At 39.5% G+C, this 24,577-nt stretch overlaps 8 protein-coding genes and 5 non-coding genes across 13 annotated transcripts; 6 read left to right on the forward strand and 7 right to left on the reverse strand. All coding sequences in view use genetic code 12, as the record gives it.

Moving 5' to 3' along the window:
* Positions 1-498: 498 nt before the first annotated feature.
* RJT20DRAFT_130808 (uncharacterized protein) lies at positions 499-2,990 on the reverse strand. Its single transcript, XM_064917850.1, has one exon. It carries the CDS (start codon positions 2,638-2,640, stop codon positions 715-717), a length of 1,926 nt encoding a protein of 641 aa, XP_064772711.1. The 5' UTR covers positions 2,641-2,990; the 3' UTR covers positions 499-714.
* A 1,066-nt stretch (positions 2,991-4,056) lies between these two features.
* On the forward strand, positions 4,057-7,910 carry RJT20DRAFT_59882 (Zn(II)2Cys6 transcription factor). Its single transcript, XM_064920914.1, has one exon. It carries the CDS (start codon positions 4,496-4,498, stop codon positions 7,469-7,471), a length of 2,976 nt encoding a protein of 991 aa, XP_064772712.1. The 5' UTR covers positions 4,057-4,495; the 3' UTR covers positions 7,472-7,910.
* Positions 7,911-9,031: 1,121 nt separating this feature from the next.
* Positions 9,032-11,632, forward strand: MNN24 (Mnn24p). Its single transcript, XM_064917851.1, has one exon. The coding sequence runs from the start codon at positions 9,224-9,226 to the stop codon at positions 11,273-11,275; it is 2,052 nt and encodes a 683-aa protein (XP_064772713.1). The 5' UTR covers positions 9,032-9,223; the 3' UTR covers positions 11,276-11,632.
* A 494-nt stretch (positions 11,633-12,126) lies between these two features.
* Positions 12,127-12,210, forward strand: RJT20DRAFT_t139. The gene has a single exon. It is a non-coding gene; the product is annotated as a tRNA-Leu (tRNA).
* A 78-nt stretch (positions 12,211-12,288) lies between these two features.
* On the reverse strand, positions 12,289-14,573 carry RRN3 (rDNA-binding RNA polymerase I transcriptional factor). The gene is made up of 2 exons (XM_064917852.1): positions 14,294-14,573; positions 12,289-14,196 (listed from the first exon to the last, which is right to left on the reverse strand). The coding sequence occupies exons 1-2, from the start codon at positions 14,483-14,485 to the stop codon at positions 12,364-12,366; spliced, it is 2,025 nt and encodes a 674-aa protein (XP_064772714.1). The 5' UTR covers positions 14,486-14,573; the 3' UTR covers positions 12,289-12,363.
* A 760-nt stretch (positions 14,574-15,333) lies between these two features.
* Positions 15,334-16,673, forward strand: RJT20DRAFT_130815 (uncharacterized protein). The gene has a single exon (XM_064917853.1). The coding sequence runs from the start codon at positions 15,374-15,376 to the stop codon at positions 16,349-16,351; it is 978 nt and encodes a 325-aa protein (XP_064772715.1). The 5' UTR covers positions 15,334-15,373; the 3' UTR covers positions 16,352-16,673.
* RJT20DRAFT_t145 lies at positions 16,592-16,673 on the reverse strand. The gene has a single exon. It is a non-coding gene; the product is annotated as a tRNA-Leu (tRNA).
* An 818-nt stretch (positions 16,674-17,491) lies between these two features.
* On the forward strand, positions 17,492-18,283 carry RJT20DRAFT_130816 (uncharacterized protein). Its single transcript, XM_064917854.1, has one exon. The coding sequence runs from the start codon at positions 17,535-17,537 to the stop codon at positions 18,276-18,278; it is 744 nt and encodes a 247-aa protein (XP_064772716.1). The 5' UTR covers positions 17,492-17,534; the 3' UTR covers positions 18,279-18,283.
* Positions 18,284-18,481: 198 nt separating this feature from the next.
* RJT20DRAFT_t144 lies at positions 18,482-18,563 on the reverse strand. Its single transcript has one exon. It is a non-coding gene; the product is annotated as a tRNA-Leu (tRNA).
* A 1,255-nt stretch (positions 18,564-19,818) lies between these two features.
* On the forward strand, positions 19,819-19,900 carry RJT20DRAFT_t140. Its single transcript has one exon. It is a non-coding gene; the product is annotated as a tRNA-Leu (tRNA).
* Positions 19,901-20,421: 521 nt separating this feature from the next.
* Positions 20,422-20,503, reverse strand: RJT20DRAFT_t143. Its single transcript has one exon. It is a non-coding gene; the product is annotated as a tRNA-Leu (tRNA).
* A 284-nt stretch (positions 20,504-20,787) lies between these two features.
* Positions 20,788-21,501, reverse strand: ERG28 (Erg28p). Its single transcript, XM_064917855.1, has one exon. The coding sequence runs from the start codon at positions 21,414-21,416 to the stop codon at positions 20,964-20,966; it is 453 nt and encodes a 150-aa protein (XP_064772717.1). The 5' UTR covers positions 21,417-21,501; the 3' UTR covers positions 20,788-20,963.
* A 436-nt stretch (positions 21,502-21,937) lies between these two features.
* Positions 21,938-23,675, reverse strand: BCY1 (cAMP-dependent protein kinase regulatory subunit). The gene has a single exon (XM_064920915.1). It carries the CDS (start codon positions 23,509-23,511, stop codon positions 22,135-22,137), a length of 1,377 nt encoding a protein of 458 aa, XP_064772718.1. The 5' UTR covers positions 23,512-23,675; the 3' UTR covers positions 21,938-22,134.
* Positions 23,676-24,577: the final 902 nt, after the last annotated feature.

The raw sequence follows: 24,577 nt of genomic DNA on the forward strand, positions 1-24,577 counted from the left end.
CGCTACCATGTATGAGAAGAGTATATATGTCATGGGGTCGGTAAATGGGGTTAGAGACTGGGTTTTTGAAGTTTTGAAGGCTATAAAGTGAATTAACTAGGTAATATAGTATATAAGTGTTGTTTTATCAACAATAAAATGTTGGGATGTATGTTTTTCATTGTAGTGTTGTTTGTCCATGAGTTGTGAATCGGTAAAACCTCAAAAAAAAAATGTTAAAGGTGAGATTGTGTGCGATTACTGCGAAAAATGACGATTAGGTCTTGTGATAGTAAAGATGGAAGTAGTTATAAAGTTGTGGATAGTGGTGTGAAATTATCAGTTGATCGTAGCTTATGGGGGTTCTTCACCCAAACCTCCATGCGAAATAGTGAAAAAAATAAAAAAAAAGGATGTCTATTGCAAGCAATTGAAGAAAGATCGGAATGGGCCAAAGTAACAATGTTGAGAATCTAAAACAAAAAAAATGTACAAGTGAAAATATACAAATAATTGTCAAGTGCTGTCACCTTCTTTCACCTAAATATATACGCATTTATCCATTTACTAATACACGCACATACATATATATAAATAAAACCTTCCATATTATCCAAATATGTCTATTAGAATTTTGCATCCTAGGAACTGTGATTTCGTCAAGACATCGAATTCCACATTAAACTGACGTGTCACTCTCCATTTGTGCAATCCAAGTCAACAGGCTTCGTTCATTTAAACCTCCTCGCTCACTGACTGTTTGAATTCTTCCCAGTTGTTCAAATTTTCGGTGAATAGTTCTTTACCGCTCTTTATGTAACTGATCATCAACCGCAACCACTTCTTCTCTAATTCCTTCAAGAATTCATTGAACGTTTTAATCAATTCCTGCGTTAAGTTGATCATATCTCTATCGCACATCTCAATTAACTGATTCAACTTATTCAATTCCTTCTCGATTTGGTTATATTTGAACTTGAAGTTGTTCGCCTGCGGAAGGTGCTGACTCTTATTACTGCCAGAACTTTGTAATTCCTCAGGCGCAAGGTTAAATGAATACAGTTTGTTGTTCCCTCCAAATAATCCATACCATGACTTTTTATTCTGCAATCCCTGTGTTCTTCTTTTACGTGATTCAAGTTTTTGAAGTGCGTTGGTGATTGTTGGACTATTAAGATCTTTCAAATGATCGAGAGTTGCGTTTTGTGAGTCGCCATTGTTATTATTCGCATTGCTAATGGCAGTGGCTAGCGATGTAGACGTTGCATTGGTCAAGTTCAAGAGCTCTTGGAACTTGTTGAATTTTAGTTTGTAAAGTATCTTAAACTGAATGATCTTGTACTTGTAAAATTTAATGAGTGTAAGACTGGATAAGTAATACTGGATCAACTGGTGGATGGGCTCCTGCCATTCCGGAATCACATGGTTTATAATGAAGCTTTCAAAGTTTAGGAAGCTACTATCTATGGTGGAACCAAATTTCTCAATCGTAACACTGAGGTTGTTGTTGCTTGGTACTGTAGAATTCATTGTATGATTTGAAGACTCGAATATCTGCAACGAGAAATTGTTCAAGTTTCCTCCAAGCTCAACCAAATTATTAACAACACCCTTGTAGTTTTTGACATTACGAGAGTTGAGCTTGTTGAGGTCTTGGAGGATCTTGATTATGTTATGGAACTTAATTTCAAAAAGCGTCAAACTGGAAGGTATTTCAGTGAATTTATGGTCCTCAACGATTGTTATGTCGGACATGTCTGCTTCATTTTTATAGTAGTCACTGCTCTTGAATTCAAATAACTTGATCTGTTCATTCAAGCGCTTCCATTCCTCATTCAATTTCTTCAATGAACTTAAATTATCAATATTTGAGTCAAATTCGAATCCGTTAACCAACGGGAGCAAGGAGTACAAACCAGTTTGATCTGTCGGATCTACTGGGTTGGACAATAGAAGATTATTAGGAATCAAATTCACTGGCGGCTCATGCAACGCGTTGTACCAACACAATTCGTAATTAGGATCTAAGAATTTATGCAATAAGGAACATTCCTTTAATTTTGGGGAAGATTCAAATATGACATCAACCAAAAACCTCTTGAAGTACCTCTTTCTCATCTCGATGATGTTTATCTCATTTGAATTGTTTATGGAGTTTATTAAATATGTGAAAATTGAATGCTTTTCGGGTATTGGTGGAATAATAAGGGTGGGAAACAATCTAATCAAATTGTCCCTTAATGATTTGAACTCTGAGTATCTGCGTTTAACTATAATCAGTATGGAATTATCAGGAAGCGATAACTGAATGGTGTACACAATGACCGAAGAGTTCACTAATCTTTCACTGGATACAATGTCTATTTGCAATTCCGGGTCTTCTAGGAGCTGTCCGATCTTGTTTGACAACCCGATGGTGCTATTCACAAGATCTGTACCACCATTCTTAACTGAGTCTGGCGACTCAAGGCCCGTAGACGTGTACGGGGGTGGTGGGGGAGGATTTGGATGGGTGGGATTTGGTGACGATAACGACGGATTTATAGACATTCCGTTGAAGTTAATTCTGCCGTATGGATCGTTCAAGATGGATTGGTTCCCATAGAATGAAGGGTTGTTGTCTTGCTCAATGTCTTCGAACAAGTTATCGTTCGAGTTCATCTTTTGTTGTTTATTTATGCTTTTCTGTGTATTCTGTACTTATTAACAGAAAGTGGTTGGCTTTTTTACCCTATTTTGGATGTGATGTACATGCAACTGTATAGCCTCCGATAAGGATGAATGTGGCAACCACAGTAATACTTTGAGTGGTGATGGAATAAGTACTAAGAGTCGGATTCTGTTCTCCAAAACTTGTCAATACCCTTAGATGGTATATATGCAGTTGTTGGAAATGCTATGAGGTCCAACTACTATCCTGATGGACCACTGTGATGAACTTACTGTGTTTATCAGTGACTGGTTACTGTCTTTTGCTGTTTTGTAGTAACGAATGTTTTTGTATGGAGGAGTATTCTGCAGGAGCGAGAATGAAGAGAGTTTGTCGTATTTGTAGGGTTTTGTATCTGAGACATGTCTGAGAAGACATGTTTTGCGACTCTGTATGGGGTTGATCCATGGATTGAACGTTTTGCGACACGGTTGCGACACGGTGCGACTGTTTGCGACGAAATTTGGGGCAGCTGCGACAATGAAAAAGCATCTGAAGACACATAGGGCAAAATACACAGAGAACTTCAGCCGTTGACATATCTTCCCCACAAAGCATGCAATAGAGGTAATCCAGGGAGTTTAAGAAAGTTTCAATGTCCATGCAATACGGAGGTTTCATTCGAGTTTTGTGGGGAGCTTCAATGACTGCTTAGTCAGTCTTTCACAGAAGACCCCCTCCACCAAAAAAAAAAAAGCGGATAACAACTTGCGACATGCACACATACTTTACAGCAACATATAATTTTAAAGATATATTAACCAAATAGAATTAAGGCAGCACGGATATCACAAGCGAACCTAAAATGTGCCAAATATCCTCTATATCGAGAATCCGAAAATGGGTTACGTCAACCCCTCACAAGGCTGAACTTCGGTGGCCATGGACTTGATTTGTAAGATGACTTGGGTCCTAGGCAAAATCTCACTTTGTGTCTCGGATTAACCTCAAGCATGCAATAACCCTGAGGATACCAAAACCACAATTTCTGCCACTTGCATTTCAATCGTTTACGAATTCCTGTGTTGACGGTGGGCAATTCGACGACACCAGAGACAAATTTCACTGAAGCGTCACTACTTGCCAACATTACACTCGGTATCTCCATAGAAGACATGGCAGCTGAAAAAGGCAACCCCGGTCGGTGTATTCGGCGACCTTCCTCTTTAGCAGACTCCGAAGTTACCATATGTTCCCTAATACGCAGAACCATATCTGGATAGAAGCATAATTGTTAAAAGCGGATGCACAAACAACTGCAAAAAGGGCTTTGGTTCCGCAGTTTCTTCGTGTGCGCGCTTCCTTTTCTTAACGCCGGCACAATATCCGAATTTGTTTTCATCCGGCAATAACGTAGACTTTCAGTCTTCTCCTATCAAATTTCTGACTAAGTCCGCTTTAACAACGCTCACAGGTGTCATTGAATCTGTTCTACGCCATCTGCTGCATTCTAGGCCTCACTTTTGGAGCACTTTGTAGAGAAATGCCTTTATTTGTACTCATTCTGTGTTTTTGCCCTCTGTCAATTCCTGTCACTCGGGAATTCCAAATACGGCAATACTGGCCCAGCGCGGGTTTTGTTCCTGGGTTACCTCCGATATCAGATCTTCATATTTAGATCACTATTTGTCATATTTTGGATTTTAACTGTCTTCTCCTTTCAAATGTATTTATCGAAGAACTACGTTCTTACTTCTACATAGATCAAGGTTTCTCAATAGCTCACAGCTACTTAAAAGTCTAGTTGATATCATCATTCAACTACCATTTTTCTCGGTCCACTCAAAGGGCTAAGAACTGTGCGGCATGCAATACACTTTCAGTGCAACAGAACAACGGGGACCAACCATCACGGACAGTGGTTCATCCAAGCCGAAAAAATTACAATTCCGACATGTGGAACCTCAACAGTCAGATAAACATCAAGGTCCTCCTGAGAGCCCTACCGTAAGCCCTACCGAGAGCGAAGAATCCCAAACCTCTTCAAGGTCTGCTCCAAAAAAGAGGCATAGGCTCACTTTGGTTTGCAATAATTGCAAAAAACGCAAAATAAAGTGCAACAAGCAGTTACCATGTGACTCTTGTACCAAATCCAATATAGAAAGCTCTTGCACGTATGACTCTGTTCCTGGTGGACTTGAAGAGAGTCTGGGTATAGTCTTACCTTATATTTCCAGCGCCCGTAGACCTATACTATTAGAGAATAACCTGACGGCCGTTACTAAAAAAAAGCATAAAATACGTAAAACCAGCTCCGACAAGAATGATGAAGTAAAGATATTAGACGTATACAAACGGGAATTGGAAGTCTTAAAAGAGCGTATCAAGCACTTGGAATCGATTAACAATCTTCAGTCATTTCCCGCTACCCCATCAGATTCTCACGAGCAAACTGTTATATCCGACAATGCTTCTGTTAGGTACCAAGCGGTTGCGTCTACTCCCCAACTTCAGGTTTCTAGAATTTCCAATATGGAATATACTCCTCCGCTAGGAGTTTCTGCAACGCCGTTGTCGCTACCAACGTATTCTCCACCTTTCAACCAACCTGTCAAATTGGCTCCTATTAACTGGAAATCTGGAATCGCTTCGCCTTCATCTGTATCTTCATCATCAGATGAGTCGTCAAGTCCAAAAAAAGTTTCTGAAGAACCTCCGATAGGGAATTCACATTTCTTAACTTCAATTCTAGGGGTGAATCCGGTCTTCCAACATCGAGCAGGCATAAACTTTTATAAATTTTCTAACAGTAATCCCTTCAGTTGGGCATGTCTAATGAAGAGCGATGACAACTTGAGCTTGCTATTGCGGTATATTTCAACGCAACACGCTGTTCTAGACGAAGATATCGGCTATCCTAAGAGTCGTGAAGATGATATGAAATCAAGTGCCATAATTCTGTACAAGAAGTTGATTAGAAGTACAGTGCATAAAAGTAAAACGGGAGATCAACATGATATCCTAAGCAGCATTTCTGAAGTCTTACCTCAGCGGCATATCATTTGGTTGCTTGTGTATCGGTACTTTGAGTATTTGTATCCCTTCATTCCATTTTTGGATCAAAGGACATTCCTTGATGATGTGGAGAGATTGCTTGGGCCAGATATAGAAGAAAACTGGCAAACCGACACCCATTGGAAATTGAATACGAATAGCAACGAGTACGATGTTGCTGTAATAGGCACATTACTTGTGGTGGTGAGATTTTCATACCTTTCCTTGCTAAAGAATAATGATGATTTCAATATGAAATCTCTAGAAGAGGACCCCTCGTTGCCTGCATTGCCGAAGTACAAGTTGTTGTTGCGGTATCCTATTGGTTTGGATGTAATGGAATTGGCCAGACACTGCTTGCGATCCCTTGATGTGGGTAAAAAGACAAAAATATATACTTTAGAGGTAGTACAATTCTTGTACTTCATGCGCTTTTATCTTCGGTATCTGCCCGAAGACGGTAGTACATCGGATGAGATAAACTATCATGAGGTGAGTGTCAATGCTGCACTTCAGTTGAATTTGAATATTGACCCTGAACGGGTATGTCCAGAGGCTAATCCACGAATTAAGAATTTAAGAAGAAAGATGTGGTACTTCTTAGTTATAGCAGATATTCATAATAGCCTCACATTTGGTAACCATTTGTATATCCAAGATGAGATATATGACACTGAAAACGTCTACATAACTGAGGAAAACAGCAACCTTGTTAATAACGTGGAAAAAGAGAGATACCTTTTCGAAAATATTCATCAACACTCATATAAATTTCATTCTAGGATGAAAACAATGTTGAAATTCATATTAGACAGCTCTATCAGTACTCCGTTAAGCAGTATTATGGATATTTTAAATGATTTCGAAATAATGGTGAATGAATTTTTTGGAGGATCTCTGGTTATGAACTTAGTTGACGAGAACTACATCTGCGTAAAATGCAACAAGGGAGGTAAAGTCAATGTCTTGAATGAAGATTATATTTTATCTTCTTCCAACTACCAAAGAATACATGCCATCAAAATCTTTCTATCCATCAACAACTTTTTGACGACAATCTATTATTACATATATCTTTACTACTGGAATATTCTGAGTAATACGGCATGGTTTTACTTGAAAAAGTGTTTGATCTACATGAACGAATTGGTCCCCAAGTACTATCAGTTGTTGAATCGCTCAAAGTCTTACTGTGACTTTATCATAAATCCAACTTTGCAAGGTTACGTTCATAAATCATGTCAGATCTACCTTTCCTTGATTGTTAAATTTTCTTCAGATCCAGTAGCAGTTGAATTTCGCTCTTCGTTGATCAAGACATACAAAATATTGATTAGCTTAGTTGGTGGTTTGGGTAAAAGGTATTACTATTCCTGGAAAATTGCAAAGGGCCATTCATACTTCATGGGAGTAACTGCAACGGAAGAATGGATGCTGTGGTTGTCTAAGAATAGAGGCATACAAGAATCCTTGAGTCAGTATCAGATCAATGAACTTGGAAAAATTGTAGATTATTGCTTGGAAAGAACATCAGAGGAGAGGTTGCGTTGGCAGAAGTCACTACCAATGAGAACGACTGAAGTTTCAGTCGAATGCACACCAAAGGCTGAACTGTCTTCTGTGGAAAGCGATAGTACTGGACAGGACAGTAACTCCATTAGCTCCTTGACAGCGACAACGCCAGGCGTCATCGATATCGACCAGCAGTGGATCGACTTAATATCTGACCTCCGCAACGACCCAGCAACTAAAGAATTGACATTGTTTGATTTATATAAAGAATTATGAAGCTGCAAATATTTTATAGACTGTCACGTGTACTGGATCGTTATCTAATTGGGAAGGGAAACAGCTTTAATTTGAATAGAATATTCCGGATTCGTCATAATATTTCTCATTGTAGTCACTAGACTAAAACTGTCGATCTAGTGGCAGGGCAATAGCCCCCTTGACCTCGGTGTTCAGTCTAGCAATGTTCCCTGGCATAAATAACCGGAATGAGGTAATTTTACGATCTCCCGTTTATCTTCAAGGGGTTCCAAGATATAAAACTTCACATGGATTCTACTTCCATCTAGGTACGCCACTCGCCCTGGTGTCGTTCCATGCTATTTAGCATGCTTAACATGTTCTTTATGTCAAGAACAATGGCCTCATGTAAAGGACTGAAACTTTCAAAAGTCTAATTTCACACCAAAAAACCATAACAACGGGTTTCCAGTGCCAAACTGATTAAGCCTCTGTGCAAGGTTTGCATTGGAAGCACTTCACTACAGAGAATCGCGTAAGGTAAGATGTTCACTGTTAATTAATGGCATGAATCCATGTGGCGTCCACGATTTGCTAGGTTGAAAGCATGTCATTAGCTTATCTAAGGATCCGACAAGGACCACATGGACCGTTTTTCTGCAACCATTTATGCAATCCTGTGGATACGCCTATGCTAAAAGCATCAAATGCATCCTCATGCACAATTTTGTTATTTACATGCCGTCCCAATTACATTTTGTTCCTTGTGCACCGCAATCAACGGCCACAATCACATAAACTTTGAATAGAAATAAGATTTGTGGGAATCAGGGGAGGCTAGGCGGCAAAAATGAAAGACTATTGTGGATTTGTTGAGTGTAACGCCTGCAGTTATTTTTGTCTTCGTAGTGTGTACGATGGGGCGACACGTTAAGGATGAGCAAAATTTTAGGGCACTATTGGAGGACAAAGTTAGTTGCAAGTGTCTACCACGGTTTCGTTCGAACCACGGGTGGAGTTGCCTGGTGGGTGAACGGATTACGAAGGCTTACTTGACGGAGGAGATCCACGTCAAAGAAGCTGGAAATTTTCTTCGACTTGATGACACAATCCGTTGTGGGGGGTGAAAACAATGGCGATTTTTTGTCTGTCCGATAAACTTATGGCACACACCATTTCTCACCCATTAAAAATGCTACCACACAATGGAACCCACCCATGCAATTCATTTCCAGCCTCAAACACACAAATAACAAATAACGATAAATAACAAATAACCTTTTTCTTTAATACCGCATACATAACGTAAGGTACTCTCACTATTTGTCTCCACTAAGTCTCCACTCTACTCCACTCCACTCCATTCCCACTGTGAACCCATGTTCCATGTGTTAGCCCTTTCCCTCTCTGCCGCCATATCTCTGCCTCCCATGCTACCAGCCGTTTCGAGGCAGCCTCCTGTCTGTCCCTTTTATTCTCTCACCCAACCGTCGCTGGCGAAAATTCTTATCGCGGCATAAATTCCGAATGTGTGTTAACGCAAAAAAATTTCACTCCGGTTTGGGAGTATTCCCTTTTGGTTATGAGATTGTTATACTCTGTGATTTTATATATATTAGGAATTCTCATGTATGGTGATAAAAAAAACGAAGACATTGAAATGTCAGTTGTGACACAGTAGTCTATTTTTTTATTACATTCGTTGTTCTTCTTTCAAATCACCATCTGTCCGTGGTGTAGTGTTAGCCGTTCGCTCTAAAGCACTGTCTACAGCCCCGTTGCAGCAGCATAATGATTAAGATCTCTAAAATCCTACTATTGGTGGGTGCCATTATCACCACCATCAACCTTCTGTATGTTATCCACAATTACATCCACGACACAACAAAGACTTCGTTCGTTCACCACATATCCAAGACTGCCCAGAAAACAATGGAATCTCTCAGCAGGGCTACCAAGTCCCAGGGCTCCTCTACCACGGACGACTACTCACTCGTGGGCTACCACCATAACAGCTTCAACAACTTCATGGTGATCGAAAAGCACTTCAAAACTTTCATCAAGGATGACACCGACGTCACTCAAGTGTGGTCTTTTGTCAACACCGACTTTGCATCCGGTAAGTTGAAATACGATATCAAGTTTATCAACGGTTACAACTACCAGGACTTGATTGCAACCACCACCGAATTCACATTGGAAAAGTTGAACGGATCCTACGTGGAAAAGTTTGATTCCGAAAGAAAGTTCATCGATGCATTCAAAAAGTTCTTTGATGAGCTCTTTACTCTTATCGAAGACTGTGACCCAGGCTTTGACGGCATCAATGATGATGAGCACTACAAGAAGTCCTTAGAAGCAAATAAATACCCTCATTTGAACGGTAGAATGGATCTTTATGGTGGACATCTCCGTGAAAACTACCTCGTGGAGCCTATTAGAACCAAAGAAATGTTGGAAAGCTTCCTTGAAGTCTCTGAATATGAAGTAGCCCAGCTTAAGAGGTCACATGAGGCCTTTTTGAGCAAAATGCCTACTGACTGGCCTTCAGAATTGACTTATTTCAACAAATTCAACCGTTTCATGAAGGGTGATGGTATTGTGTATCTTGGAGGAGGAGAATACTATCAATTAGCATTCCTTTCCATCAAGACTTTACGTTCGAATGGTTCAAAGTTGCCAGTTGAGGTTATCATTCCAACTCCAGAAGAGTATGATGTAGACTTCTGTAATAAGCTTTTGCCAATGCTTAGTGGTGAATGTAAACTTATGACAGACTTCTTACCTGATAGTATTATGCACAACATTACCGGTTACCAGTTGAAAAATGTTGCCCTACTCATCTCCTCGTTTGAAAGAATCCTCTATTTGGATGCTGATAACATTCCTATCAAGAACCCAGATGCTTTTTTCAACAACAAGCCATTCATCAACAAGCACCTTGTTCTCTGGCCTGACTTATGGAGAAGATCTACCTCCCCAAGCTTCTACGATATTGCTGGTATCAAGGTCGACTACAAGAACCGTGTTCGTAACAGTTACTTCCGTGGTGACGCCCGTGGTGCCTTGGTGGATCACACAAAGTATTCAATGCATGATTGTCAAGGTGCGATACCGGAAGCATCCAGTGAAACAGGTCAAATGCTTATAAATAAGCGAGTACATTTCAAGACGTTGATTCTATCTATGTACTATAACTTCTATGGTCCGAACTATTACTACCCCTTATTATCGCAAGGTGCTGCAGGAGAGGGTGATAAGGAGACTTTTATTGCTGCTGCCCACAAACTCGACTTGCCATACTACCAAGTGAAGGAATTTAACCGTGAATTTGGACCTCCAAATGAATACAACCAGCATCAGTTTTACGGCATGGGTCAATATGATCCAATAGTTGATTACATCCAGTCGAATGAAGATGTTGAAGATGTCGGTGATGAAATAGTTGACTATTATTCCACGGACAAGCCAACTTATGCTAAGCATAATGAAGACACAGTGATCAATAACTATCACTACCATGTTTTCAAGGCATCTTCTCTCTTCTTCCTCCATGCCAACTGGCCAAAGTGGCTTCTTGAAGAAGTTTTCATCGAAAACTACCATGGTAGAGGACCATTTGATGGAGATGAATTAAGAAGAAGGTTGTATGGTAAAGATATGCCTAAGGAGTTGGGAGGATACGATTTTGAATTAGTGATCATGAAGAATTTAAGGTGGTGTTTCTGTGAAGTTACCCAGTTTAGAATGACTGATGTTCCCGATTTCGGAACTCCAGAAAGAACCAAGATTTGTGAACAGATTGAAGAGCAGTTACAATACTTAAAAGAAAACAAGCCTTGAGAGCGCTGTACACCGTGCAATATCTATTAACTATTCTTGATAGCACGAGATTTCGCCCTACATTGGAACTATGTATATTATCAAAACGGAGGAGGATACAAAGCTTAGCTCCCGTTAAATATTTGTTTGTATGCAAATTTAGCATTATAAGTGTAAATAATTGGATCTGAAGTCTTGTAGTGGAGAATCAGAAGAGGAGACTATTTGCATTTAGTATATTATCTTTAAGTCTACTATATCACGTCCAAAAAGTTGTAATCCGTGTGTCATTAGTTAATGGCACTCCTCTTAATCTAGCTTTCTCATTTGACACCTTGCCAAGCTATTCGTTTTTCAAGTTCTCTAATCCATTTTCCATTTACAAAACAATAGATACCTTCTCAACTCGTTTTTTGTAATAATATGACAAATTTATATAATTTTCTTGATATTAATGGATATCTTCTTCAAAGGCGCAACCTGCTTTGGCGGCGTCTACTAGAATAATGGTGTTGCTTGGATGAGTTGTAATTTTTCATACCTTCTAATATTCAGTAGTAAAGAGGAAGGACGGCATCTGGAAATGCATATTTTGCACCCATTAAATAATGGCGCAAGTCTAATTTAGGGAAGGGAAGTCAAAGACAAAAAAAATTCTATGCATTTTGTTTTTATATGAAGTTGCCAATAACTATGTCAGGATATAATAAGAGATTATCAAGCTATAGGTAACTTAAGATGGCAAAGCCAATAAGGAAGAAGAGCATATACTTTATGGAAATTTTTTGGAATTTTGGTTGCGGCATGGATCTTTTTTAAAATTGTTTTATGATGCTTGGCTGAAAATTCAGTGTGTCTTTTTTTCAGCAAATGGAGGGTTGGCCGAGTGGTCTAAGGCGGCAGACTTAAGATCTGCTGGACGGTTGTCCGCGCGAGTTCGAACCTCGCATCCTTCATTATTTTTTGATTTTTGTCTTCATGGGTTTCATTTGGTTTGCAGCCTATTTTATACATGTATAATTCTTTTATAGTTATGTGACTTATTCTTTTATTTTACTTTGAAAATGTACCTATGTCCTATTCTATTATCTAAAATTTAAATCATCCCATTAGTCGTCGTCTTCCATGTCGTCTTCACTCTCAGACAGGCTTTGGTCGTCACTGTCACCATCTTCTTCTCTGTGACTACCACTACCACTGTCATCTTCGTCATCATCGTCTTCATTGCTTGGATTCACTTCAGACCATTCCACATAGTTCTTGCTAACTATCTTTTTACAGAAAGGCAAAACAAGAGGGTCAAATGGGAAGTAGGCTTCAAGATCTAAAAATTCCTGTTTCAGCTTGAAGTTACCCACAGCTGAAGGTAAACCTGCTTGTCCATTAGTCTGAAGCATTCTTTCTCTCTTATTATGCTCAATAATTGAGTAACAATAACAAACATTTAACTTTGCAGCGATTTTAGCAAAGATATAGACCACTGTCTCATCACAGAATTTTAATGGGTTGAACTTGGCAAGGATTACTCTCTGAATAAACTTGTCCAAGTCACATTCCCACTCTGAATCACTTGAAGATTCAGCAAGTGAGGAAACCTCACCATCGCCATTCTTAACCAACAACTTATGTCTAAAACAGAAGATGTATAATAAAGCTTGAAATGCAGCATAAAACAACTTGAATCTCTCCATACCACCGGTAGTTTTGGAGCCATTATTGAGACTGTTCACGTTGGATTCGAAGTCGGCAATTTCGCATTCTCTTTCGATAATATATTTGTTAAGCCAGCCGATAAGATAGCTGACAATGAAGACAACTTGATGCCTAGAAAGGTTTTTTGCTCTGGCAATATATGAAGACAAATATTGCATAGCCTTAAGCCTTTTCTCCAAAATTTCATTTGGATTGAATGCAACATCTATAAGAAGAACCAAAAATGAATCGGCTAATTCTGGTTGATACTGAGAGATGTGGAACATCACAAACTGAATCAGCTTAGTGAAATGAGTAGGTAAAATGTGACTTTTGAATAAGGAGGTGATGGTGTTGAATAAGTTCACTCCATTTAAATTGTTCAACTCCTCTTCTGTGAAAGAAGTAGATGTAGTGGTTAAGAGTAGACCGATAATCGAGTCCAACTTTGACAGGAGCGCTTTTATGTTGTCGGTAGAGTTTACTGGATTGAGCATGTACTGTATCTCCCCATCTTCACCGTCTTCATTATCATCATTTGTAGGATCTATTGTTCCATCTACATCGATATCGTCTTCATCATCTTCTCCATCGTCATCATCGTCCTGGTCATCATCATCTCCGTTTATCAAATCCTCTATCTCATCATCATCTATATCATCCAACTCATTCTGTAACTCCACGTCCAACTTAATGCAGCATTCCACTATCAATTGCCAGGTGTTGAACTGGATTTCCGGGCAATATTCTCTAATCTTCATCAAGTTGGCGACATAGTTGGTCAACTCAGTTGTACTGGAAGAGAGATGATGAGGGAAATTCCTCTGAAGTGTTTGTGGCAAAGAGTTAATGCAAGTGGGAATATACCTCACAATCTTTGACAATATTTCATGATGGGTTATCTTTCTCTCAGTTTGAGTAGGGTTGAACATGCCGAACTCAAATATGAGCTTATTCGTCACGTCTTGTAAGTATTTAGGAAAAGACGAAACGAGGACGCTCAAGAAATGGGAGTACAAGTCTATAAATCTGTTATAGATGTCCTTGTCCTGAGCTGCTTCTTTGATCTCAAGCCACTGGTAGTCCAAAATGGCTGAGATAAGTGAGCGGCATGATTTATTGTCTAGTTTGGAGATGTTTGAAATTAGGCTATTTAAGACTATATTGAAATGCAAGAGAGAAATCGACTCTTTGTGTGCTGGGGGCAAGCTGATTTTGTCGGTTAAGGTATTGATCTGTGCTGGATCATTCTATAATTGTAGTTAGTAATGGGCCCTTTGCGATGCGCCGTCCTCTAAGGCATCTCTTTGAAATCGGTCTCGGACCAAAAAAACTAGTAAAACTTACCTTGTCCATAGACTCAAGTGCTGATTTTACGTAGGTAGAGTACATCTTTTCGGAGAAGACGGTGTCATTGCTGTCCTGAGCCATGTCTTTAGACTCCATCTTTAGTTTTTTCAGGAGGAGAGAAGCCTCCTTGGGGTTTGTGCTAGGAAGCGTTCGTTTCCTTGTTATTGGCTCGTGCAAGGACATTATCATATTCTCTTCACTAACGGCACGAGTATGTATTTCTTCTTCTGTCTTGTTCACGACCTTTTGAGTGATAATGTTTGCCTTGTTCTCTAAATGAATAGTGTAAGGAGAAGAGGTCAAAACTTTTTTTGTTATATCTTTTTTATGAGCCGCACTGGTGTCGCACTGAGACAATGAATGTCGCAATGAATGAGCCACAAGAGTAGTGTGATAGGAAGACGTACAGGGAGGAGTTTATGTTAATTCAAGAAGACGGAATGAATTTAGTTGGAGGAAGTTAGAAGAGTAGTTTGCACTTGATCGAAGAATACTAATAGAAGGTTATTTTTTGGTTTGGTGGACGATATTATATTTACGTTAGAAGAAAAAGAGATTTGATAGTGCAACTTTGATGTCTGATGAGAAGAGACTATTTATTGATTTAATGATGTAGATGGATGAATTCACCATTTTTATTTGCTGTCCCCCAGACAATGCGGATTCAGTGTTTGCAGAATAGCAGATTATTATTATTATTACTATTATTAATACATTGGAAAATGCAAAAAAAAAAAAAAAAATTCAATGTAACCCTTCAAACTCTTCACACATTGATTTAAACTCACTTATAGAGTATCTAACAGAGCATCCACAGACTGATGGAACAAGGTCAGGAACTTAAGACACAAAACAAGTCTTCAACACTATAACCAAGATATCATTTCTTTCCTTCTTAGCTACAACTTTTCAACTTCCACCCCTCCAAACTCCCCCACTTCTACTTACTTCCCATCACAGCATCCCAACATGTGCTTCATATTGCAGCCATAAAAGTCTCTCCAGACATCAAACATTATATGCAGGTCACCATATCACCTTGTAATACATTTGAAATAGGTTATCGAATCAGTTAGAATGATAAAACTATTTATCTCCTTAACAATGAGTAGTACAAATATAATACTGGTACATTCAGTAACACTTCTTAATATATCTGACCATGTCACTCGACAGCTGAATACCAATTTTGGTGTGTTGGTTGGAAGAGTAACCGACGGCAATTGTGTTGTACATACTTCGTTTGAGCTTCTCTTTGAAAAGGACAATACTACAATTGACATGCATTATCTATACAAAAGATTTGTACAATTCAAAACAGTGTTGCCCCAATATACTATAGTGGGATTGTACCATATACGAGATAACTTGGCACCAGATGATACCACATTGGATGCCATGACCCAACTTCAAGGCATTAATGATGCTCTCAAGAAGTACGCCAACAGCGGCGAAGAGAGTTCCACATCTTTCTATGTCATTGTCAATCCAAAAGACTTTCGCGAGGTCCACGATAAACAAGTCGATGCATTGCCATTACAGGGCTACTTGTTCCCTGAAAATTGGACTGTAACAACGGTGATCAGCTCTAATGAGAGTGAAAATATAGCAACTTATACCGTGGCCAACAATAAGGATTACTTTTCTACAGAGAAGTCAAAAGATGTCACGTCCAATGAAATAACGACGGCTCAAAGTAACAAAGAAATAGCAGTCAGTATCAACCATCTTCAGGAGAAGCTTGTGAAGATATTGCAATACGTGGAGTACGTCACAACCTCCGAAAGCATACCACACGTGGATATCGAACGTACGATAGAGTTAAATAACTTAGTAGTACACCTTGCTAACCGGTTAGAAGCTTTCAAAGATGGGGCTATTCGTGAGGATCTTCTGGAGAAGCTTCAGTCGTCACAGCTAGGATTACTCACTGAACAGATAATAGCGCTTGACACTTTGAGAAAGCAAATAGCCAGAAGCATAGTGTCTTATGGAATAAACACATCTGGTCCTCCAAAGGCAGATGCTTCATTTTTGTGGCCCCATCATAAGTAGTTGCACGTATAATGAAATTTAATGAATTTGCAAGCAAGACTAGCACTTAAAAAGATGTAAATGCTGTAGTCGCACTGACATGAAGAATAGATTTTTTTCTGTTGATGCGAAAATCACCTTAGTAGTGTGGGCAGGTAATAGCAAAGGTCACATAGTAAGAAGTATCGCCTCTTTAAACTAACACCCCTATGATTCAGATAGCTTGTGGTGGAGAATATAAACATCAAAAACAAAAAATAATGACTCCTACGCGGTTCGAACGCGTGCATCTTTACGATAGTAGAACTTGAGTCTACCGCCTTAACCACTCGGCCAAAGAGCCTTTATTTTGACTTCGAAGGTCGTTGAATATCCCCGTTGTTGTAGTAATAATTTTGCAAAAAAAAAAAATAAAAAAATGAACGAAAATGATGAAAAATGCTGCTTTAAATTACATTAGCTTCTTCAATACTTCAAGAATCTCTCTAATGAACCTCTGAGTAGAAGAGACACATAGGGATCAACGTTTACATGAACATATTTTACGTTGAACGGGTTAACTGCAATCATGGTACTTGCAGGAACCCTCAGAGCCAAAAATTTCTTATGCGATGGATGCAAATTTATTGATTGCTTCCAAGATTGGGGGACAGTCAATGAGAACGAGAATCAGCGTTTGAAGAGTATGCTGGAAAAGAAAGTTATTAGACCAGTCTAAATGGCAGCCATCTAATACCAGATCAGTTCTTTTTTTTTCTTCGAGTTAATCCACAAACTGAGTGAACAAGTTCTTGCAGTTCATTGTCTCAGACTGAATAAATGCCGAGTGAACTAAATAATTAACGTAGCGTTCCCAATTAGGGCTGTTCCGTTATCACAACAGTTCCAGTAGTGTATTAATGGCCACTTCGCTAGCAATTACTAAGCATATAATTCACAACCATAATCACAATGTTTAAATTAGTTGGGTTCAAATTTTCTGTATGTGTGAAAGAGCGGATGTTTTCCCTTTTCGGCAATGTTCCGTGTGCTTGTATTTCAATGCGTCGAGCCAGAAGTTGGTGAGACTATTGCAAAATTCAACTTGCAACATCTCTAAGGGATGAATTCTTCGCAATATAAATAGCAAGTCGATTCCAGCAACACTAGACCAATATCTTTCTTCTTTGCCTTAGAAGAATTAACATAATTCAATTAAAAGAGAATGTCTATTCCAGCACCAAAGACTCCAAGGTTCACTTATGCTCAATGGAAGCAGGTCTATAAAATGCTTCGTCCCGGAGCTCCTCCTTTTAAGGAAAATGAGTATCCTTCCTTAGATGGCAAAGTAGTTTTGGTTACCGGTGGTAATACCGGAGTTAAAGGCTCGGAGACTAGACAAGGCTATGAATTGCAATTAGGCACAAACAGTATTGGCCCTCATTTATTGCAAAAGCTCTTGGACCCTATTTTTATTCAAACATCGAAGAAAAATAATCCTGGCGAATCAAGGGTTGTCTGGGTTTCTTCAACAGCTCATTTTGATGCTCCTCTTGGGGGAGTCCACTGGCAAGATATTAATTATAAGAATACGAACGCAGCTAAGTTCCAAATATATGGTCAAAGCAAAGCAGTTACCATTATGCAATCAATCCAGTGGCCAAAGTTCCATCCAGAAGCTAAAAATATAATTAGTGTATCTTTGTGTCCAGGAGGCTTGAAAACTGATTTACAAAGGCACTCCACTTCGCTTGAGAATTTCTTAATGAAAGGATTCCTCTTTGATTCCAGATATGGAGCCTACACAGAGCTATTTGCTGCTCTATCTCCCGAATTAACTGTCAAGGATCAAGGAACACATGTTATTTCATTCGGAAGAATTGGATTTGCTAGAGAAGATCTCCGCAAGGACGAGAACGGTAGAAAAGTTTGGGAATACTTAGAAAATGAAGTTCTGGAATATTTGTAGGTGATAACTCTTGATCTGTTTCATAGTTTGCTAGTTTTCATAGAGATTTTCTATATTCTTTCACAATATCACCTAACGTTAATAGTTAACTTTAAAGACGTAATCTATTTGCATTGATGAAATGTATGCCGAGTGATGGTTTAAGTAGGGTAGCTACAGTGAGATTGACAACATTATGGATGCAAAAAATAGTAAAATAATAGTGACTCCTACGCGGTTCGAACGCGTGCATCTTTACGATAGTAGAACTTGAGTCTACCGCCTTAACCACTCGGCCAAAGAGCCCTATTTGTTGAAGTCTGGATCCTCTAAATTTTCACCCGCAACACAACAAAATTTAATACATCCGTGCCGCAGTAAAACATTTGGACTCCTAATCGACTACTCCACGTCTCTTCTGATATAATTTTGCTTTAATATGCCCCCCAAGGACTCAGCAGAAGCCAACCCGCCGTCTTTGAGCGCAAGCGACCCAGGAGGACATGATCCTCCTTTTCCCGAGCCCGATCCGCCCAATATTGACCCCAATCGCACCTCAAGTCAATTTTCGACATCGACGCTGAATTCAACACCTGGGTATCCTTTTTCAACTACAAATACTAAATCACCTACATCCTCTAATTTTTCATCAATTAAGATGAGATAATTGCCCCAAAGGGTTTTGGCAGAGAGTTTTTACCGTCCATTGATATGTTTTATGTAACGGAGATATCCTATGAATGAAATTGTTTGCAAAGTCTTACCCAAACCCCCTTTTCATCTGCTAAGATTCCAGAGAGGTTATTTTCGTATAACAGAGGGTTTCTCTCTGTACTGATCACTATCACACTGTCTTTCTCTTTTCTCTCTATTCGATTAGTTAGTTAGGAATAAAGATATACCCCTTCAAAAAAAAAAAACGTTTCGAAAAAAAAAACTCGCAAAGTCACGTGCCAAGCGCAGAAACACCAAATGATAACCAATCCTTATCTCAAAATCCTAGGATTGAACGTCTTTATGACCATAAGAAAGCTATTGACCTTAATAACAGGCTTTCCCAATGGAATACCTTCTCACTTGAAGAAAAGCGAATCTACTATGATCACCTTTTGTATATGAAACGACGAGCCCAAGCGGTTAACACTTGTTTAACCGACAGAGAATTCTCTACTTGGGTATCGACTTTCAACTATCTTCACTAATCTTTCTACTCCATCTCCATGATCATCTGAAAAGATGAGCATGTTCTTTGCCGGAGAGTTTTGCTTTAGTCCACACTAGTTTCTCTCCGTACTAACCTCCCTCATGATACGATCTATATTATCTCTCATTAGTTAGTGGGCTTACTTCAACCCAATAAGTAGTTGATAGGAATATACATCCACCTAATTTTTTTTTTTTTTGAAGGGGTATATCTTTATTCCTAACTAACTAAACGAATAGAGAGATAAGATAGAAAGACAGTGTGATAGGGTATAAAAAAAAAAAAATGACGGTCATCTGATAAATATCACGTGAATATATTCCCTTGTATTTTTCGAGAGCGTTTAAAGTCAATAAAGGCTCTTTGGCCGAGTGGTTAAGGCGGTAGACTCAAGTTCTACTATCGTAAAGATGCACGCGTTCGAACCGCGTAGGAGTCATTATTTTTTTTTGCTTTTTACATCGTTTGAACTTGAAGAATTAATACGGCTGAAAAAGATTGCAGTATAAGATATAATACCATTACACTATTTCTTTTCACCCTTGTGTTAATCGGTGAAGAGAAAGTTTTAAGGTGGCCATGTCTATTTGTCAATTGACGAATGTTTTGGAATTTCGTAAAAGTACGACAGCCTCTAAAAGTCTCTATTTAGATTTCACTTCCAGCTTACATATTTTTCTAAAAGGAGGTGAATTTCACTAGAAATTGGAGCAAGGGCTGTCATATGGTCCAATCAGTGTTTCATTGAACGTTAAACACAGTCTACGAGTATCTACTAACTGAACGAGAGATCTAAACGAGTAAGATTGATATGAATAAGCTTCCCATAGCAAGTTTGCATTACCTTATTGACGTACTGATGAACTCAACATTGCGTTAAATCGAACAATTGCTTGATTCTTCTTTAAATATTAACAGTAAAGGTCAAAAGAACAAAAAGATGCAAAAACAAAAAAATAATGACTCCTACGCGGTTCGAACGCGTGCATCTTTACGATAGTAGAACTTGAGTCTACCGCCTTAACCACTCGGCCAAAGAGCCTTTATTTATTTCAAAGAAAGCTCCCCAGTTTTGGTAAGGTAGTAAAATCACGTGATCAAAAGTGCCGACCCCTGAAAGCCGCTTAAAGATGTCTTTTTCTCAGTAATTTCCAGGCCTTCAGAGGCACTTTGATTCCAGATAGGTTTTGACCTTGATGAAAAATATTCCTTGTAAAGATGTATGAAACTGGTCTAGCGATATATCTCGGATCTGAAGGGGAGCTTTTTATTCAAGTCTACTACGACATTTAATGTTTGATCAAAATGATCGTCCAATAAACTTGTCCTCAGCCTTTTGCCAACTTAGTAGTCAAGAGACTAATACCAATCATAGATTAGTGAAAAATATATCCCATTGATGCTAGACACAATACTATAGATAGATACAATATTAAATTATAATCTTACCTGACAATAGCATTTATTTCGTTCTATTTACATTTCTCTTGAGCGTTACGTATCTAGAAAGCACCGACGTAGAAGTCCTTTTGCAAGTACATCCAGACAGTGCTGACAACACTAACAATCAAAGGTCCAGCAAGTCCTTTACCTAACTTGCATGTCTTGTAGACCAACCACTCACTGATGAAGTGGAAACCAGCCACAGCAAAGGTGAACTGAACTAGTTCGTAAATTTGCTTGTTACCCAAGTAATAGGCACCGTACAATCTTACAATAGAGGTGATCAATGTCCAAGTTCCAAAGGTTCTAGCACTTAAATGGGTAACCTGAGGACGTGGCTGGTCCGAAGAAGCCTCTTCTTCGTATACCTTCTTAGTCAATGCCAAATCCTTGGATCTGTAGGTCTGGTAAGAATTGAATACCGACACCACTGAAATGAACAAGAGCCAGTAAGGAAGATTTCCTCCTTGTGGCGTAGTCTTTGGAATAATTGATTGGAAGTAAGGAATCATTATCGTTCACAATTAGTATCTATACTACAAACTAGAGAGTATTGCAGTCTTTTCAATACATACAACTTATAAGAAAGAGACTATCACTCATGTTATAAATAATCATCACACTTCGCTCTCTCCACCAAACGGGAAATTTTCCACTTCGTTTACTGCCGATCTCTCGTACCGCGACTTCGTGATAATAGTGAACCAGGAGACGTAAAATGGGGATGGATCATGGATTTTGCTGAGAGGGTGGGACAGTGGGAGAAGTGGCTTGGATGGGCTTTATTGAAATGGGATTGTGATTTGTGATATAATATTATAAATAATATAAAGGCTTTTATTATAGAGTATTATGTGATTTGGTGTGTGATAAAATTTAAAGTGAATAATTCTGTGCTTCTTAGAATACAGATTTGTGTGGGGATAAATGTCAATATGCACATTTTAGAAGTGCCGTAACTGTTGTCAAATTCATATTCAAGTGTTCTCTAAGTTACACGAAGAAGTGCTCCTCTATTCGTTTACGATCGTTTCATCAAATGTTTTATTAAAGATTTCATTATACGTTAAAATAATAAACTGGCAGTAGAAAAATATATAAAGTACTATAAAACAAACTACGTGTAGTGGGACAAAAAGACAAAACATAAAATCGGCAGTAGCATAGGATGAGCAAGATGCTGAAGGAAACCGTGTGAAATCCGCATTGGATTCAATTGGAGCAAACTTCTTACTTCGAAGCTGGATCCTGCGACTTGGTAGGGTCCTGCGACTTCAATACTTCCACGGCTGGTCCCAATAATCTCTGGAAACCGGATTTACCGAGTGTAGCCACAATAACGGTGTCTAATGCCTCAACGGTAGCTTGTCTAGGCAAATCATTCAATAAGGCAACTTCTCCAAAGTAGTCACCCTTGGTCAACTTCGTGATATTACCTTCCTTGGCCTTGTGCACTTGACAGTTACCACTTTCAATGAGATAGAAGTTCTCTCCTTGTTCTCCTTCAGTGACAATCTTGTCGCCCTTGTGATAGATTTCTGTACTCAAAGCATCAGCTAACTTAGATCTTTCGTGCGCTGATAACGACTTGAGCACGTCGACGTCTTTCAAGAAGTCTTCGTACATCAATCTTCTGTTGAATGTTCCTTCCAATAAAATACGACGGAAAGTAGCACGGTCCAAGGCCCAACATGTGACCTCAGTTGCTGCAACTGCGGTGGCTGCTCTTGGGGAGTTGTACATCAATGCCAATTCACCAAAGGAAGAACCCTCATTACTACTACTGACTTTAGCACCATTGACGTAGAAATCAACAGTTCCTGATTCAATGATGTAGAAGAAGTCACCCTCATCTCCTTGTGTGATAATTTCAACGTCCTTCTTGAATGTCTTGTTGGATAATGCTTCTATAACGGTCTTCTTGGATGATTCATCCAACTGCTTGAAGAGGAAGTTAGATGCCAAAGTCTTGGATAATGCTGCCTTCTGCGTAGACGATAAATTGTTAATTGGTGGGCGCCATGAGTCCGACTTGAACTTGTCTGGATTCAACGCTTCAGCAGAAACAGAAGTTCTTCTATTGGCATTGAATGCAACTGGGAACTTATTAGAGAGTTTGGCGAAAGGAGTAGAGGAAGCCGCAGCGGCCTTAGGCGTAGTAGAGGTCGCGGAAGGATCGTTAGGATCCTGAGCTGTGACGGTTTTGGCTGAAGCAGGAGTCTTAACGTTGAAATCATTCTTAAAGAGACCTCCTTCAACGGGTTTTGTTGTGGGCTCTATGGCACCAGGACCGCTAGATGTGCCGCTCACAGCATGTGGGTCATCATCATGAACCAGGTGAGGGTCATTAACCGAAAAAGGCGACTTGAAACTGGGCTGTCTGTCATTTACAGTGTATGGGGTCAGAGCATCGACATTGGGGAATAAGTTGATACCAGCGGCGCTGGCCTTCCCCTGCTGGGACCACAACTGAGCTCTTTGGGCCTGAATCTTGGTATTAAAGTAGTTAGCGCAGAACTGCAACACGTCGCTGGGGTTCTGGGAGTTGATGGCCTTCTGCAACTGGTTCAATTCATCCGATATGAACTGCTTCTGGTTGTTGGACATGGCGTAGACAGTCGGCGGCGAGAAGAAGCTGAAACTGGATGCTGACAGGCTCGGACGGGGAGATCAGGCGTCTAGTACAGGCAACAATGGACGATGGGGAGTTTCAGGAAATGGGACCCGAGATTCGAATTCTAGTCCAATTCTTTGTAGCTATCAAGAACACAAGCGGCTACGACTGTGTGACACTGACACTTTACAGGAGAAAGGGGGCAAAGATATATCGGCAAACAGACGAGGGCTGAGACGGCTGTAGTGTGAGACGACTGTGAGACTGAGATGGCTACTCTGTCGATGTGCCGTTTTTTGGATATAAAAAAGACAATTGGCTTCACCAAGAGAAAACACACTGAGATTGATGGTTGTAATCCGGTTGGTTAAGAAAAAGGGGAGAACGAATGATGGAGCAAATGAAGGGTGAAATGCGACATATGTCGTCGAAGCTTGTAAGGTGGAGGTGTATAGTAATTTTAGGTGTTAGGTGTAGGATTGACGGAGTGGAAGTGGAAGTGGAAGTGGAAGTGGAAAAGGATGAGTGAGAAGAGAGAAGAGTGCGGAAGAGAGTGAGTGAGTGAGTGTGTGAGTGAGTGAAAAGAGAGAAGAGAGTGAGAACTTTGTATAAGGCACGTGACATACATTTGATTTAGGTACTTGGGTACTTGTGAACTAAGTATCTGAGATTGGGAGGTGGGGAGGATGTAGGAAGGAGAAAAAGGCAATAGTTGAAGTGATTATTATGTGATGTGTGATTATATACGTGATTTATGATAGTACTGAGTATCAATGGATTCGATTTTGAGACTTCAGCACAAAAAAAACAAACATAAAAAAACATCCTCTAATTCAACTGATACATTCGCTCCTCTCCTCCTGAGGACTCTCTCTCTTGTCTCCTCCACTCTCACCCATCGAAGAGATGCAATTTCGACAATGTCGTTTGAGATCTTTCTTCTACATAGAGTCAGGAGGTCTCTACATTCAAATTACGAGGACTATATACAGTACACGAAGGTTGACAGATTTAAGGGGGTAATGATTTTGATGAAAGATGGGTGTTCTGGGTATTAAA

This window comes from Scheffersomyces xylosifermentans, assembly GCF_036884685.1.
Source record: "Scheffersomyces xylosifermentans strain CBS 12540 chromosome Unknown RJT20scaffold_7, whole genome shotgun sequence".
NCBI classification, from domain to species: Eukaryota; Fungi; Ascomycota; class Pichiomycetes; order Serinales; family Debaryomycetaceae; genus Scheffersomyces; species Scheffersomyces xylosifermentans.